Source organism: Pteronotus mesoamericanus, unplaced genomic scaffold (assembly GCF_021234165.1).
Source record: "Pteronotus mesoamericanus isolate MK-2021 breed Mesoamerican mustached bat unplaced genomic scaffold, CSHL_Meso_final contig_68, whole genome shotgun sequence".
NCBI classification, from domain to species: Eukaryota; Metazoa; Chordata; class Mammalia; order Chiroptera; family Mormoopidae; genus Pteronotus; species Pteronotus mesoamericanus.
Genome location: NW_026555234.1, coordinates 259,126 through 274,683, shown reverse-complemented (window position 1 = coordinate 274,683; position 15,558 = coordinate 259,126). Strand labels below are relative to the sequence as shown.

The 15,558-nt window shown below is 71.6% G+C and overlaps 1 protein-coding gene across 1 annotated transcript; it reads left to right on the top strand.

Annotated features, from left to right (window-relative positions):
* Positions 1–3,958: 3,958 nt before the first annotated feature.
* DGKQ (diacylglycerol kinase theta) lies at positions 3,959–15,498 on the top strand. Its single transcript, XM_054581850.1, has 23 exons — positions 3,959–4,232; positions 6,588–6,667; positions 7,215–7,314; positions 7,602–7,687; positions 7,774–7,899; positions 8,074–8,227; positions 8,314–8,388; positions 8,476–8,576; positions 8,654–8,901; positions 9,021–9,111; positions 9,244–9,298; positions 9,416–9,477; positions 9,777–9,927; positions 10,366–10,404; positions 10,977–11,092; positions 12,311–12,462; positions 12,677–12,825; positions 12,956–13,134; positions 13,389–13,489; positions 13,648–13,794; positions 13,925–14,036; positions 14,781–14,933; positions 15,269–15,498. The coding sequence occupies exons 1-23, from the start codon at positions 3,959–3,961 to the stop codon at positions 15,368–15,370; spliced, it is 2,853 nt and encodes a 950-aa protein (XP_054437825.1). The 3' UTR covers positions 15,371–15,498.
* The last annotated feature ends 60 nt before the right edge of the window (positions 15,499–15,558 follow it).

Here is a 15,558-nt window from a genome sequence, read left to right as displayed (position 1 = left end):
GGCCTTGGTCTGGGAGAGACCACCCCTCCCAGGGCCCCCGTCCCCAGAGCCGGGTAAGGCCTCCCTGGGAGCGCCCCTGATGACAGAGGAAGCCACCGGAGCCCACTCCGCCAGCTCCCCACCTCACCCTCGGACACCAGCCAGGTGCCGGCCAACCAGGGGCCGCCGCCCCGCGGGCCGGGCCGCTGATGTGCGTTGCCCCCCACCCTGCGCTGCCTGCCCCTCCTTCCTGTGAGAGCCCCAGCCACGGCTCCGGGCCACGCTCCCTTGTCCCGCCTCTGCCTCCTGGCCCAGACGGGTGCTTCCCCGTGCCCCTGTGTGGCGTGGAGTACCCCTTCTCCTGGGAAACGTGAGCAGTCAGTTGTTCCTTCAGAGGCGGACGTCTCCATCCCTGTCACCTCACCACATCTGAGCAGATTCATGTTTGCTCAGCCTCGCCCCACCCAACGTCCAGTCGGGCCTGCGCGGTGTTTGCGAACACAGACGACGGGGCGAGGGCCCCATGTAGGAGTGCGAGGGTCTGGACGAGGCCAGCACCCGGCGCCGGGGCCCGGTCCTGCCCACAACTGAAACGCGCCGGAGGGTGTGCGCTCTCCTGGACGGGGCCGCAAGGCCAGAGCCGTGGGGCGGCACAGCACGGGGCACCTCTGGACACAGCCGGCCCCACGGTGGCCTTTTCACGCAGGGCCTTCGTCGTATGGTCGTGTGGTTCTGTAGACTTTGCCAAACCAAGACACACTGACCCCGGAAGTCTCCACACTCACGGGTTCCCTCTGTCGCACTTCCCCTCTTGCTGGGGTGGCGCTGGGGGGGCCCTTTCAGGCTCTGGCCGAGGGGAAGTTGTGTTGTGGAAGCACCGGCCGGGGTCGGCCGGCTGTGCTTCGGTCGCTCGCAGCCACTTCTCCACACCGTGAAGTCAATGCCAGATGCGCCGCTGCACCCAGGAACACCCGCGGCAGTTAACCAAGAGCGAGGCGCCCAATAAACAGCTGGGCGCTGCTGCCTCGTCCGGAAATGCCGACATTGCCAACATAAGCTGGACCCTCACAGCAACGTGACGAGGACGTGGTGGAAGGAGGCCGCCCGATTGGCAGGGGTGTCTTGGACTAGCACAGCGCAGAAGAGCGCGCCCGAAACCTTCCAGCCGGCGATGACTCCGTTCTCTGCAGGCGGGAGCGCGGCCCTAATGACTGGCTGGCAGAGCCTGCGACGAGCCAGGGCTTCTGCGAACAGACGTCCGCGTTGGTTTCCCGATCAGCTGCGCCAGAGGGATTACTCTGCTCCCTTTGTCTTTTCTCCCTGGAAAATGATATTGAACGATCATTGCAAAGAGAGACGACATAAAATGTATTGTTTATTTTGTTTTTTCTCTTTCATTCTGATGATACGAAGTGCAGATGAAAAAAAAGTATCAAAAGGCAGGCAAGTCTTCCACAGATGGGCCTCTTCGTGGCCTGAGGACACGGGAGGTAGGCCTGTCAAGAGGGCCTGCTCCCCAGGAGCCCTGCTGAGCGGTGACAGCGCCCCCCCCCAGTGGAGGAGGGGTGCGTCTGTGCTGCAGACCCTGTTGGTCCTCAACACTCACAGGTCCTGTACTTGTGAACCCATCTGCTCACTCAGATCTTTTTGTAGCCCCACCATTGACCCTCGGGGACATGCGCAGCATCGTGAAAAACCCGACACATGTCTTCTGAGCGGATGGAGGCAACACGTGGCCTGTCTCAGCTCAGACTGGAGACAGATGTCCTTCCTACCTCGAGTTAGTGCCACGTTTTCTGCACCTTTGTGCTTTTTCTTGGTGATTGCACTGCTTGCAACAGTCCCCAAGCCTGGTGCTGCCTTTTAGGGACACTGTCTCTAAAAGGGAGCCTGGGGTGCACCTTTTAGAGACAGTTGGTGTGTCTGACAGCTCGTTCAGGCTGAGACAGGGCTGCTGGCCGAGTTGTGTCCGTGGAGAAACGTGTGTCAAATGCAGTGTCACCCGTGACCTGGCTGAGGGCAGGTTCATGGGGTGGGTGGTGATGAGGGGAAAGGTAGAGAGGAGCAGACCCAGGAGCTCGCGTCCGTCTGGCTCGAGGTTTGGGAAAGGGGGCAGAGGCGTGCTGGGAGCTGCGCTCAGAGCTGGGGACTCAGCCCCGGGACGTGGACACTGCCTGAGGGACACCACGGGAAGGGGCACCCTCCCCTTCCTTGGTGGCCCCACCCCAGGGCCTTGACACCCTGCTTCCCCCTGTTTGGAAGTGTCCCCAACCCCGTGCTCAGTCCCCACTGCCTCAGGCCAGCTCCTCCTGGTTACCCGGACCTGGCTCTCTGGGGCTACTGTGGGCCCCAAGACAGTGGGTGGCATTTCTGGGCTTGTCTTCCGTTTGTTGTCTGTCTGCCCAGAGCACAGTTCCAGGAGGGCAGGGATGACACTCGGTGAGCACCGCCCGGGCCACGATGAGCTCCCGGGGTGGGGGGGCGTCTGTGCCCACCTTCTCAGGGGCCTGCTCCTCTTCCTCTGAGAGCCGGACCCTGGCACCAGCTCGTTCCTCTCCACAGCCCACCCCCGGAAGCCCCCCTGCCTCCCTCAGCTATCTGGCCAGTGGGTGCACTTCCAGGGATTTCCTCCGCAGCGTTTGGGGGGCCTTACGCCCTCTCCCGGGACACTATTTTCCCCTGGCTGCCTCCCCCCAGCCCCACCCCCATTTGTTTTTCTTCTCTTCTGGGGCCCTGGGGCCCCACCCTTCCCTGCACCCACAGGAACCAACTGCTCCAAGGCCCTGCAGCCCACGGCCGCAGTGCCAGGGTAGGGGCCTGGTTGGAGGGCAGCTCACGACTCGGCAGGGATCAGGCGGGTGACGACTGCGTGAACACATCTCCAGCGCTGCCTGGATCGCACAGCGCTGTGCACGCGGGGGTGCCCCGCCGGCAGGACGAGCGGTGGGGTTCAATGTTGCTGGGAGCGCGGTAGGGTGGGGTTTCAGGTCGGGGAGGGGGTCCAGGACCGCCTGCGACAGGAACGTGAGGCCACGGCGCAGAGGGACAGAGGGATGCCGCCCCCCCCGCCCCCCCGCCCGGCTTCCCAAGGGAGAGCTGATGGGAGGGGGCTCCTGTAAGGTCATCCGCGAACAGGCGAGGCAGCAACTTCCTGGAGGGATGCAGGTCCCGGCCGTCGGTGGCCGGGATCGTCAGTCCCCGTTTGCGCTGAGGACAGGGGCCGATCCCCTGGGCAGGGTCCTGCGGGCAGGGCAGAAACCGCGCGTTCGACGACCCCACGGCCCGCCCAGCCCACGGCCGTCGCCGACACCCCCCTCCACCGTAGACGCCAGCCTGACCCCGTCCCCACCCTGGGGACCCAGGCTGCGCCACGCGCGCGCTGGGTCGCCCTGCACGACCGCGAGCCACAGCCTGGGTCCCGGGACCGCGTCAGAGGAGTCGGTCTGCGCAGGCGCGCGCCTGGACGCCGCAGGTGCAAACGCCTCGCATCGGTGCGGGGAAGCCGCGTGCGGGGAGCCGAGCCCCGGCTCCGGGTCAGGCGGTCGGCCCGAAGCCACCGGCCCCGCCCTCTGCTCGCCGGGTCGCCGCACCCAGCCCCGTTCCGACCGTGGCTAGGACCCCAGCTCCGCAGGCGCGCCCCGCCTCCCGCCGGCCCGCCCCGGGCCACGCCCCCATCCAGGCCCCTCCCGTCAGGCCTCCCGCGGTAGGCCCCGCGGCCCCCGGCCCCGCCCCCAGCCCCATCTCCTGCCGGCCCCGCCCCCTTAGGGCCGGCCCCTCAGGCCGCGCCCCGCTCCGCCTCGCGGGCCAGCCCAGCCTCGCCGCCAGGCCCGGCCGGGTCCGAGAGCGCGCGCCTGCGCAGTGGCGGCGGGCGCAGTCGGAAGCCGGCGCTGATTGCCGGGAGCCCCGCGACCACGGCCTCGCCCCGCAGCGCCGACCCGGCTCTCGCCAGCTGCGGGGGCTCGGGCCGCCCGGGCCGGGGATGGCGGCGACGGCCGAGCCTGAGGCCGGCTCCTGGCTCGGCGGCGGCTCGCCGCGCCTGGGCAGCCCGGCCGCCAGCCCCGATCTGGGCAGCGGAGGCCGCGCGCGGCTGGGGCCGGGGTCCGGGCCGGGGTCGGAGCCGGAGCGGACAGGCGCCAGGACCCCGGGCCCCGCTGCACCGGGTCACACCTTCCGGAAGGTGACGCTCACCAAGCCCACCTACTGCCACCTCTGCTCCGACTTCATCTGGGGGTTGGCCGGCTTCCTGTGCGACGGTGAGCGCCCGCGACCCCATCGCAGACCGTAGCCCCCGGCCCCGACGGGCGCCTCACCTCTGGCCTCTGCACTCTGGCCCAGCAGAGGCCTTCGCACCGGGCAGGGCGTGCCGGCTAGAGCCTTCCCGTGGAGGTGATGAGGGCCAGCTCTGCCTGGGGTTCCGGGGCGTCCAGAGCCCGCGGGGCCCCTCCCCAGGACTCCCTGGGCTTCCTCACCTGGGTCAGAGTCCAACGGGGAAGAGCATGCCCCTCCCCCGCCCCCCCAACCCCCGCGCGGGGCAGGGTGGCAGGTGCAGCGGCTGGGGGATGAGGCCAGCCCACCCTGAGCAGGCCGACTGCCCCAGGCAGGGCTGGCCTGGCACACCGGCCCCTGTGCTCCTGTGCTGGCCCGTTCTCGCCCAGGTGTGTGCCCCCTCTGCCCACTGGGGCCTGGTGTGTGCGCGGCTCAGGCTCCCAGACAGCCGGCTGCGGGGCCTGCTGTCCCACATTCGGCATGCCCCAACAGGGCTCCCATCCAGCTGCCAAGCCAGGCTGGCGGGGTGTAAAGGCCCTCCCTCCTCTGGCTCCTGGGCAGCCAGAGCCTGTGCGTCCAGGGTCTTCTCCCTTCCAGTCCTGCGCAGGTGGGCGGACCTGGGGACCCCACCCAGCTGCCTAGGGGCACGGAGGGTGGCCGCGTGGGGAGCCTCTGCCCTGCTCAGGGAGGCCGGCCTTTGGCTCTGGGGACTGAGGGACAACGCAGGCAGAGGTCTGTCGAGACCTGGTCCGATCTCGGCAGGGAAGAGGCGGGGCCCCCACACAGGATGTCTTCTGTGTGAGGCTAGCACGGGGGTGGTCACCCCTGGTTTCTCCTCACTGGAAACACTGCACTGCCCTCTCTCCCCCTGGGTCGGAGGCTCGCCCCAGGGCCCCCACACAGGTGCGAGGCGGAGAAGGCAGGGCTCCAGGACGGAAGGGCCCAGCAGCTCTCAGAGCGCGGCTGGATGTAGGGATGGTACGGAGGCCTCCCTGGCAGCTGTGTGGGCCCTCCTCCTGTGGAGAAGGGGCTGGCAACCTCTGCAAGCAGGGGAGCCTGATAAGGGTGTGGAGGAAGAGCCCCTCCCGGGCAGGGGTGCCCAGGACGCGTGGTGCGCAGCGATGAGGCGTTATCTTCCCCAGCTGGGGGGAAGCGGGGCGCTGCCTGCCCACAGCTGCCGCCTCTGTGGCAGAGTCGGTCTGGCTGCTGTGAGGGGAAGCCGGCGGGACCTCACGCCTCGGCCTCGGCCTCTGCTGCTTCTGGAACTTTCTGGGAAGCTGGGCCTCGGGGCTGCCCTCGCCGGCCTGGGACGGAACTGCCTCACGGCCGGCCGTGGGCAGCCCCACCCCAGGCCGTGTCGGAGGGCCGTCCCTCTGCCACCTGCCGGCTTCCCGGCCCCGCAGCCGGCGCCAGCCTCCCCCCGCCCCCACCTCGGCCCCATCCGCACAGACCCACCCCTGCTGTGGGTGCCACCGAGGCCGCTCCAGACACTCTTTTCCGGGCCTCCCTGTCTGTCTTTGAGTCCATCTCCCAGCTGAGCCTGAGTCTCGCTGGGCCTCCCCAGACAGGTGGGGGTGCCCCTGCTTCTCAGGTGGGCCTGGGGAGCCCAGTGCAGTCGGGGCCCTCACTGCCTTTGGGGCCCCTAAACTGCCCACCCCTGTGGACAGGGCAGGGGCAGCTGTCCCACTGGCCTCAGTGGGGTCCCGGCCGGGCATGGCCTGGCCGTGGGCCTCAGCAGATACGCGGCGTGGGGGAGGGATCGTTAGGGGCGCGTGCAGCGGTGGGGGGTGAGGGAAGGGTGTCCCTGGCAAAGCTGGTATTGGGGGATGTGCAGAGGTGCCCGCCCCCCGCCCGCCCCTCTTAGAGACTGGAAGGAGAGCTAAGCCTCGGGGCAGGGGCTCCTCTGGGGACACCAGATACGTCACCCAGGGCGGTCACAGCCATCAGTCCCCGCTCCACGCGCGGTCTGGGCTTCCTCCAGATGAGGGGTGGGGTGGGGCAGAGGGCAGGGTGTTTCTCAGAGCTGCTGAGAGGGTCGGTGGGGGGGGGCTGTCGCTATGGCGCCCTGCTGGCCGAGCTGTGGGGATGGTGGGAACCAGGCTCCCCTCGGCCCCCGCAGCGGGGTGGGGCTGGGGCCTGCAGCGACTCGCCCTGCTGGGGTTGGCCGTAGCGGCCGTGGAAGAGTGCGCCCCCCGTGGCGGGGACTTGGCGCTGCCAGGGCCCTGCTGCCCCGCCGCGGCTCTTGGTGAGCCCGCTGGCTGGCGCCCCATCTGCGTGCCGACCCAGGGGCCTCTTGATCGCGGGGCAGGACAGGGGCCGACTCCCACACTCTGTCCCTGCAGTCTGCAACTTCATGTCCCACGAGAAGTGCCTGAAGCAGGTGAAGACGCCCTGCGCCAGCGTGGCGCCCAGCCTGGTCCGGGTGCGTATGGAGCACGGGCGCCGGCCTGCGCGCTGGGCGGGCTTGGCCGGGCTTGGCCGGGCTTGGCCGGGCGGGCGGTGGGACCAGCCTGGGGGCGGGGGCGGGAGTGCCCCTTGTGCTGGGCTGCATCCTGAACCTCACCCCTGCCCCCCAGCCTCTCCAGGCAGCGCCCCGCCTCACATCCCCCTGGCTCTCCCCCGTGTCTCCCATGGACCCCAGCACGGCCCCTCCTGCCCCTCCGTGGGCCCTCCTCCGCCTGCGTTCCCTTCCGGTTGCCCCACATGTTACCCCAGGAGGACAGACCTGGGGAGCAGCTGGGCGGGAAGGACCAGCAGGGGTGTCCCTGTCCTGGCCGCCACGGAAGGGGCTTCATGCAGCCACGGTGGGAGGGTCAGGGCAGCGCTGGCCGCACCCAGCGGGGGACGGTGGCCGGGCAGGCCCTGTCAGTACTGCGCAGGACGGCCTCAGGGCTGGGGGACAGCGTGGCCAGGCAGGTGCTGTGGGGGCAGGGCGAGCGCCGGGCTGAGGCCGTGCTCTGCCCCTCCAGGTCCCCGTGGCCCACTGCTTCGGCCCCCGGGGGCTTTACAAGCGCAAGTTCTGCGCGGTTTGCCGCAAGGGCCTGGAGGTGCCCGCGCTTCGCTGTGAAGGTACTGCTGACCCCGGGTCCGGGCCCCTGCTGCCCGCTGCCGCAGCCCTGCCAGGCCGGCGGCCTGAGGGGCGGGGCGGGGCGGGGCGGGGTCGTCCCAGGCGGGCGGCAGGGGCGGCTGCAGGCTGCGTGGTGGGGGCACGGGGGCTGGGGGGGGGCGGGCAGGGGCCGGGGGGGGGGCGGCGGGCAGGGGCCACCTCAGGCGCAGGAAGCGCAAAGACAGCGTGGCCAGACGGGGCAGGGGTGGTGGGGCGCGGCGAGAGGCCCCTAACGCTGCCCGCCCCCCAGTGTGTGAGCTGCACGTTCACCCCGACTGTGTGCCCTTCGCCTGCAGCGACTGCCGCCAGTGCCACCAGGATGGGCACCGTGACCCCGTGAGTGGCGGGAGTCACGGGCCGGGGGGGGGCGGGGGGGGGGCCGGCGTCTGCTGACACCGCTCCCCCCCCCCCCCGCCCCGCAGGACGCGCCCCACCACCACTGGCGCGAGGGGAACCTGCCCTCGGGCGCGCGCTGCGAGGTCTGTCGGAAGACGTGCGGCTCCTCCGACGTGCCGGCCGGGCTGCGCTGCCAATGGTGCGGCGTCCAGGTGGGGCGGGGTGTCGGGGCCTCCTTTCGATCTGTGCCCGTCTTTTGGGGCCAGGCCCCTGTTTTGAAGAGTCGGGGCTTCTTGTGGGCGAGGCCCTGCGGGGTCGCGGGGGGCAGGCTGGAGGCCTGAGGCTCAAGGCCGCGACCTCCCCGCCCCCCGCCCGCTGCCCCTCAGGCTCACGCGGTCTGCTCCACGGTGCTCGCCCCTGAGTGCTCCTTCGGGCGCCTGCGCAGCATGGTCCTGCCCCCCACGTGCGTGCGGCTGCTATCCCGCAACTTCAGCAAGAGGCACTGCTTCCGCATCTCCGAGAGCGGCGGCCCTGAGCCTGGTGAGCGCGGGGGCGGCGGCCGGTGGGCCCGGCGGGGCGGGCGGGAGGGCAGGCGAGAGAGGCCTGCTGTGCGCATCATCCCGCAGGCGAGGGGGACCCCGGCGCGGACGGAAGCGCTGCCGCAGGCCCGGGCAGAGAGGTGCCGCCGCCGCCAGAGTCCAGTACGTGCCCAGCGCCCCCGCTCCCCGTCTGGTCCCCCGCCCCTCCTCTGGCCCATCTCGGGTTCACGCCCCTTCCCTCTGGGCCAGACAAGCAGACGCTGCGGATCTTTGACGGCAGCGACGCTGTGCATCGCGGGCACTTCCGTGTCGTCAGTGTCCCCCGCCTGGCTGGGAGCGAGGAGGTGCTGGTAAGCAGAGGCCCCCAGCACGGTGGCGGGGCCCCCAGCAGGGCGGCTCTTCACCCCCCCGCCCCCACCCCCCGCAGGAGGCGGCCCTGCGAGCCTTCTACATTGCGGAGGACCCGCGCGACTTCGAGCTGCAGGCACTTCCCTCGGCGCCGCCGCCGGCCGGTGACCCCGGGGCCAGGGGCAAGGCCCCAGGCGGCGGGGCTCTGGAGGAGGAGGGCGGCAGGGGCCCCGGGCCCCCCGAGGGCGTCCCTGCGGCTGAGGCCTGGATCATCCGTGCCCTGCCCCGCACCCAGGAAGTCCTGAAGGTCTACCCTGCCTGGCTCAAGTGAGCCCCCGCCCTGGGCGCGGGGCCTGCCTGCGGGTCGGGCCGGGGGGCGGGGGGGCGGGGGGGGGAACGGGTTCGGTCGGGAGTGTGGCCACAGCCCCTGAGCTTGTCCCCCGCAGGGTGGGTGTGGCCTTCGTGTCCATTCGGGTGACTGCAGACAGCACGGCCCGGGCTGTGGTACTGGAGGTCCTCCCGCTGCTCGGACGCCAGGTGTGTGTCGTGGGCCTGCAGGTCCTGGCCTCCCCGCCGGCCTGGCCGCCGGCCCAGCCCGGGGCGGAAGCCCCACCGGGGTGCCCTGGGGTGTCCTGGTCGCAGCCTGACACCCCCACCTCTGCCCCCCAGGCTGAGAGTCCCGAGAGCTTCCAGCTGGTGGAGGTCCTCATGGGTAGCAGGCAAGGTGAGCGGACGGCCTGCCGCGATGCCCCGTGCGGTCGGCCCTGGGCCCCGGGCCCCGGGCGGCTGTCTGCAGGGTGGGCATGGCTCCGGGTGCTGACACTCTGCCCCCCGCCCCCAGTCCAGCGGACGGTGTTGGCGGACGACGAGCTGCTGCTCAGCCGGCTCCGTGACATCCGGCAGGTCAGTGGGCGGGGACACTGGCCTTCGGGAGCTGCTGGTCTTTGGCTGTGGCTGTTGCCTCATAGAGATGGTCCCCGTGGCCACCCTGCCAGCCTCTGTGGGGCCTGGAGGTCCGTCTGCTTCCGGCACCTGCTCCTGGAGGCCAGGGTTTGGGCCTCAGAGCCCTGAGCTCCCTGAGGGGCGGGGGGAGGGAGCCTGTGGCTTCTGTCCTCTCTGCCTTCTCGCTTCTGCCCCAGGTTCTTCCGGGGCCCCCTGCTGCTGCGGGTGCACCCTGCTCAGCAACACCCCTCCCCCCACAGACGTCCCTGCGGCAGATGAACCAGACACGCTTCTACCTGGCCGAGAGCAGGCCCGTGGTCCCCCGTGTGTCCCTGTTCATTGGGGGCCTGCCCCCTGGCCTGTCCACCCCTGAGTACGGCAGTCTGCTGGATGAGACTCTGGCCACCAAAGGTGCGACCTCCTGGGCTGGCCGAGGGCTGCTGGCCACGGACCCCTGGGGACAGGGCAGAGGTCCCAAGACAGGCGGTGGGGCTGCTGGACGAGGCCGGGTCCTCTGACACCCCCATCGCCGTCCCGGCCTGTGCCCCCCGGTGCCCCGCCCGGTCGGTCTTTCCTGACCCCCGGGGCCCAGGCTGCGGCCCGCCCTCTGAGGGGCTGCTGAGCCTCCTGAAGTCCAGGCTCTGCCTTCTCCTCCCTGGGCCCCGGGGGCGGGGGGGGAGCCTGCTGTCCCTGGAGTCGGGGGGCGTGCCCTTTCCTGGGGTCGCTGGCCCTGCCATGTGATGTGACATTCCCCCTGAACCAAGCGGCTGGGGGCAGCGGCCTGGGAGGTGTGAGGGCCCCTCGGCCTCTGCCCTCTCCTGCGCCCCTGACCGCAGCGCGTCTCTGCAGCTGACCTGGTGTCTGTGAGCCACGTGTACGCCTCCCAAGGTGAGCCCCCCAGCCCCGCGCAGTTGGACTAGCTTGGGGGAGGGGGGGGCCCTGCCTGCTCACCTCCGTCGGGGCTGGCACCTCGCTGACACCTGAGTCTCTGCTCCTTCTGGAACCACCTGGGAGGGAAACTCGTTTTGTTTCCTGGCTACACCCTGGCCGAGGCCGGAGAATACTACCGTTCTGCCCGTGGGGTTGCATCCCTGTCACAGAAACTCAAGGCCTTCCAGAAATGGGAGGGCAGTGCCACGAGCCCATGTCCCCTCTGTGGGTCCTCAGCAGTCCGTGGTCCCCCGTTTCTGGGGGCCCAGACCCCTGGGTCCCCAGGGCTTGGCAGGCAGGGAATGAGGACGTGCCCGGCTACTTGGTCCTTGCGGCCTTGCTCACACCCCTCCCCCGCCCCCCCCCCCCCCCCCCCCCGTGTCCTGTCTCTGTGGCGCCCAGCCCTCCGTGAAGGCCCCTCCCCCAGGCCCTAGGGTCGGGCGGGGCGGGGGGGCCACAGCTGCGCAGACGCCCCCACGTGGGCTTGGCTGGAACTGGTTGTGGCCAAGCTCACAGCCCACCTGCCACAGGTGCCGTGGTGCTGGACGTGGCCTGCTTCGCGGAGGCCGAACGCCTCTACATGCTGGTCAGGGACACGGCTGTGCATGGCCGGCCACTGACCGCCCTGGTGCTCCCGGACGTGCTGGTGAGTGGGGGCTGAGCCACGCGGCCTCCGAGGCTGGTTTTGTCTCGCACTCGGAGGTCAGCTGCACATGCCCGGTTTACACACGTGAGAGGCTTGCGTGGACTGCGAGCATTCCCCGTGGCCCTCGTCCTCTCTGGGGTCACTGGGCCCGGCCTCAGCCCCCTGCCCAGCAGGCCCATGGCTGCCCGCTTGCCGCCTTGACTGCCGTGGCCAGCAGGTGGCGCCCTCAGACCAGATGCTGCCCTGAGGCCCGGCACTGCCTGGAGCAGGGGTGCCTGGTGCCGCCTGCCCGCCAGCCCTGCCGGCCCCTGGGGCGAGGGGCCTGTGCTCCAGACCCCCGTGCTCTGTGCCTCCCCAGAGCCTCTGACGCTCAGCCGCGATGGCCGCAGAGCCCCCAGCCGTTCCCAGCTGCTCTGCCCCAGCCCCAAGCCTGTCCAGGGGACGCAGAGGCCAGCAGGGAGCTCGGGCTCCCGCGCCCCGCCCACCCCATGCCGGCTCAGGGGCCGAGGGCAGGGTGGACGCCCGGAGAGTGCGGCCTGCAGGTCAGGCCAGGGCCAAGGGGGCGGGAGGTGCGGACACGCACCTGCCAGCAGGCGGATGGTGCCTGCAGGCGGCTCTGCCCGGTGGGTCCCGTGTTGCCCCTCGCGCCCTTGGCCTTGGGCTGTGGCCGCTGAGCCCGTGCTCAACCCCTCCCAGTTCTCACGGGGGAGGGCGTCCCTGCCTCTTGTCCACTGGGTTCCGGGCACTGTTCTGGGGATCGTGGGGGCTTCCCTGAGCCTGAGGGGCCGTGGGCGGTCTCCCCGTGACCCGGGCCCCCTGGCGGCCAGGTGGGTGGGCAGGGGCTCTGGGAGCTGCACCCCCAGGCCGCATGCCGGGCGGCTCCTGAGCTGCGGTGGGGCCAGGCCTGTGGTCGCGTGGATGAGGTGATGGCAAGGCCTCGGGGACCAGTGTCCGCCGCCGGCCTTGGCCTGTGTGCTCAGAGCTCCGAGCGGGCAGCCCCCTTTCGGCCCCATTGGCCAGAGGCCTGTGGGTGCCCTCTCTGCCTTGGGGGGGTCCCTAGAAGCCTGGTGGACTCGGGGCACTGGGTGGTCCTGGTGTGTGACTCCCTTGGGCGGGCGCGGCCCCAGCTTGGCCCAGGCCAGGGGGGCACTGGAGGGGGGGGCGGTCGCTGCCCGGGCAGCCCGGCGGGGCGGCCGTAACTCAGCCCCCGTCTGTCAGCACACGAAGCTGCCCCCGGACTGCTGCCCCCTCCTCGTGTTCGTGAACCCCAAGAGTGGAGGCCTGAAGGGCCGCGACCTGCTCTGCAGTTTCCGGAAGCTGCTGAACCCTCACCAGGTCTTCGAGCTGACGCACGGGGGGCCTCTTCCTGGGTGAGTGTGGTGGGCGCAGCCGGCAGGCCCCTCAAGGGGCTTTCGCACACCCGTGGCCGGGCGGGCGGCCCCCGATGGCTTGGCGCCGGAGCCGCGGGGCTGCCTTGGAGGGGGGCGAGCGGCGGCCCCTCCCGCGGCCGGCCTCCGCCCCCTGCCCGCGCTTGCCTGCGTGGCTGCAGCTGGTGGCAGACAGCGCCTGTCTCCCCGTCGCCAGGTTCCACGTGTTCTCCCAGGTGCCCTGCTTCCGGGTGCTGGTGTGTGGCGGGGACGGCACCGTGGGCTGGGTGCTCTCCGCCCTGGAGGAGACGCGGCACCGGCTGGCCTGCCCGGAGCCTTCTGTGGCCATCCTGCCCCTGGGCACAGGTGGGGTCGGCTGGTGGGTCAGAATTCAGGAGGCGGGCCTGTGGGGTTATCCCTCCCCCCCCAAGCTTTGGTGGAGGCCTGGGGTGGGGCAGTGGGTGGGGCAAGTCAGCTGGCGTCTGCCCTGCCCCAGGGAACGACCTGGGCCGGGTGCTCCGCTGGGGGCCCGGCTACAGTGGAGAGGACCTGTCCTCTGTGCTGGTGTCGGTGGATGAGGCCGACGCTGTCCTCGTGGACCGCTGGGCCATCCTGCTGGACGCTCATGAGGCCAACGGCGTGGGGAACGGCGTGGCCGACCTGGAGCCCCCCAAGGTGCGGTGGGCCCGGGTGAGGGTGTGGCGGCTGTGGGCCCCTGTGGGACTTGTTTTTGTTTTTGTTTTACTTGGGGAAGTCGGGGCACAGAGCGGTGGTTGCCGGGTGACGGTCCAGGGCTGGTGCGTGGGGTCTGGTCCGCGCTGCTTGCCGCGCTGCCCTCTGGGCGCTGGCATCGCTGGGCCCGGCCGAGGGCAGGCAGGGGCACCTGGCCGGGGTGGACCTGGGCACGGGAGACTGTGTCTCGTCCCCAGATTGTGCAGATGAGTAACTACTGTGGGATTGGCATCGACGCAGAGCTGAGCCTGGACTTCCATCAGGCGCGCGAGGAGGAGCCCAGCAAGTTCACAAGCAGGTGCTGCGGGGCCGCGGGGGCGGGGGCGGGCAGAGAGGGGCTGCGCCTCCCCCCCACCCCGCCCCACCCCACCCCGTGATGGCCCGCCTCCCAGCAGGGCTGGGTGGGGAGGCGCTGCCCGCCCCGCCTGCTGACTGCAGGCGCCCCTCCGCCCGCAGGCTCCACAACAAGGGGGTGTACGTGCGGGTGGGGCTGCAGAAGATGAGCCACTCCCGCAGCCTGCACAGGGAGATCCGGCTGCAGGTGGAGCAGCAGGAGGTGGAGCTGCCCAGCATCGAGGGCCTCATCTTCATCAACATCCCCAGGTGCCGTGGGTGGGCTCTCGGGCGGGTGCTCTGCCCCAGTGGGGCCCCTGCCGACTCTGGCGGGACCCCGGCCTGCGCCACGCGGCGCCTGCGGCCCACACCCTCACCTGTGCACCCCGCCTCGGCACAGCTGGGGCTCAGGGGCTGACCTGTGGGGTCCAGATAGTGACTCGAGGTTTGAGAAGCCGCGCATGGACGATGGGCTGCTGGAGGTGGTGGGCGTGACAGGCGTCCTGCACATGGTGAGTGCGGGCGGGCCCCAGGGTGAGGCCGCTGCCCCTGCCCCCGGCCCCCCGCCCCCAGGGTGAGGCCCCTGCCCCTGCCCCCGGCCCCCCGCCCCCAGGGTGAGGCCCCTGCCCCTGCCCCCTGGCCCCTGCCCCCTGCCCCCAGGGTGAGGCCCCTGCCCCTGCCCCCTGGCCCCTGCCCCCCGCCCCCAGGGTGAGGCCCCTGCCCCTGCCCCCTGCCCCCCGCCCCCCCCCCAGGGTGAGGCCCCTGCCCCTGGCCCCCTGCCCCCCGCCCCCCAGGGTGAGGCCCCTGCCCCCTGCCCCCTGGCCCCTGCCCCCAGGGTGAGGCCCCGCCCCTGCCCCCTGCCCCTGCCCCCTGGCCCCCGCCCCCGCCCCCAGGGTGAGGCCCCTGCCCCTGCCCCTGGCCCCTGCCCCCGGCCCCCTGCCCCCAGGGTGAGGCCCCTGCCCCTGCCCCCGGCCCCCTGCCCCCAGGGTGAGGCCCCTGCCCCTGCCCCCTGCCCCTGCCCCCTGGCCCCTGCCCCCTGCCCCCAGGGTGAGGCCGCTGCCTGCTGACCCCCTGCCCCCTGGCCCCTGCCCCCGCCCCCAGGGTGAGGCCCCTGCCCCTGCCCCTGCCCCCTGGCCCCTGCCCCTTGCCCCCAGGGTGAGGCCCCTGCCCCTGCCCCCTGGCCCCTGCCCCCTGCCCCCAGGGTGAGGCCGCTGCCCGCTGACCCCCTGCCCCCTGACCCCCTGCCCCCCCCCCAGGGCCAGGTCCAGGGCGGGCTGCGCTCCGGCATCCGCATCGCCCAGGGCGCCTACTTCCGCGTCACCCTCCTCAAGGCCACACCTGTGCAGGTGGACGGCGAGCCCTGGGTGCAGGCTCCTGGCCACATAATCATCTCCGCTGTGGGCCCCAAGGTGAGCCGGGGGTGTGCTGGCTGGGGCCCAGGGCTGGCCCGCTGTGGCTGTGAGGGGCGTGGCATGGCGCACCCCTGCCTGGCCCCGCGGGTCCTGGGGTCCGGGCCAGCCCGCCCTTGGAGAGCACCTCTCCTCTGTGGGAATGTGCCCCCAGGGCCGTGGAGGGGGTCCGCCACTTGGGGGGCTGGGGCTGGAGCCCTTGCCCCAAAGGCCACAACCATGTGGCTCCGCCCCTGCCCTTCCGTCCAATGTGCTGACACAGTGGCAGGGGCCCCGGAGCCCTGAGTCGGGGGCCTGCAGTGTGCTGCCCTCTGACCTCACCTGCCCTGGGACAGGTGCACATGCTCAGGAAGGCCAAGCAGAAGCCCAAGAAGGCCGGGACCCCGAAGGAGGCCCGAGCAGACGGAGTGCCTCTCCCCGAGGGGGACCCCAAGTAGCAGCCGCAGCCTCGGGCCTTCCTCCCTGTGACCCTGCCTCCCGACTCGTGATGGGGCTGGACGAGGGCTTCACTGGCCCAGCCTCCACCCCCAGGGCCCAGGCCATCGCCGCGGGGGCGGGGCAGATGGGCCCCCCGCCGTGTCCCCACCACCACCGAGCCCTTGCAGCTGGCGGCCCTTGCAGCGGG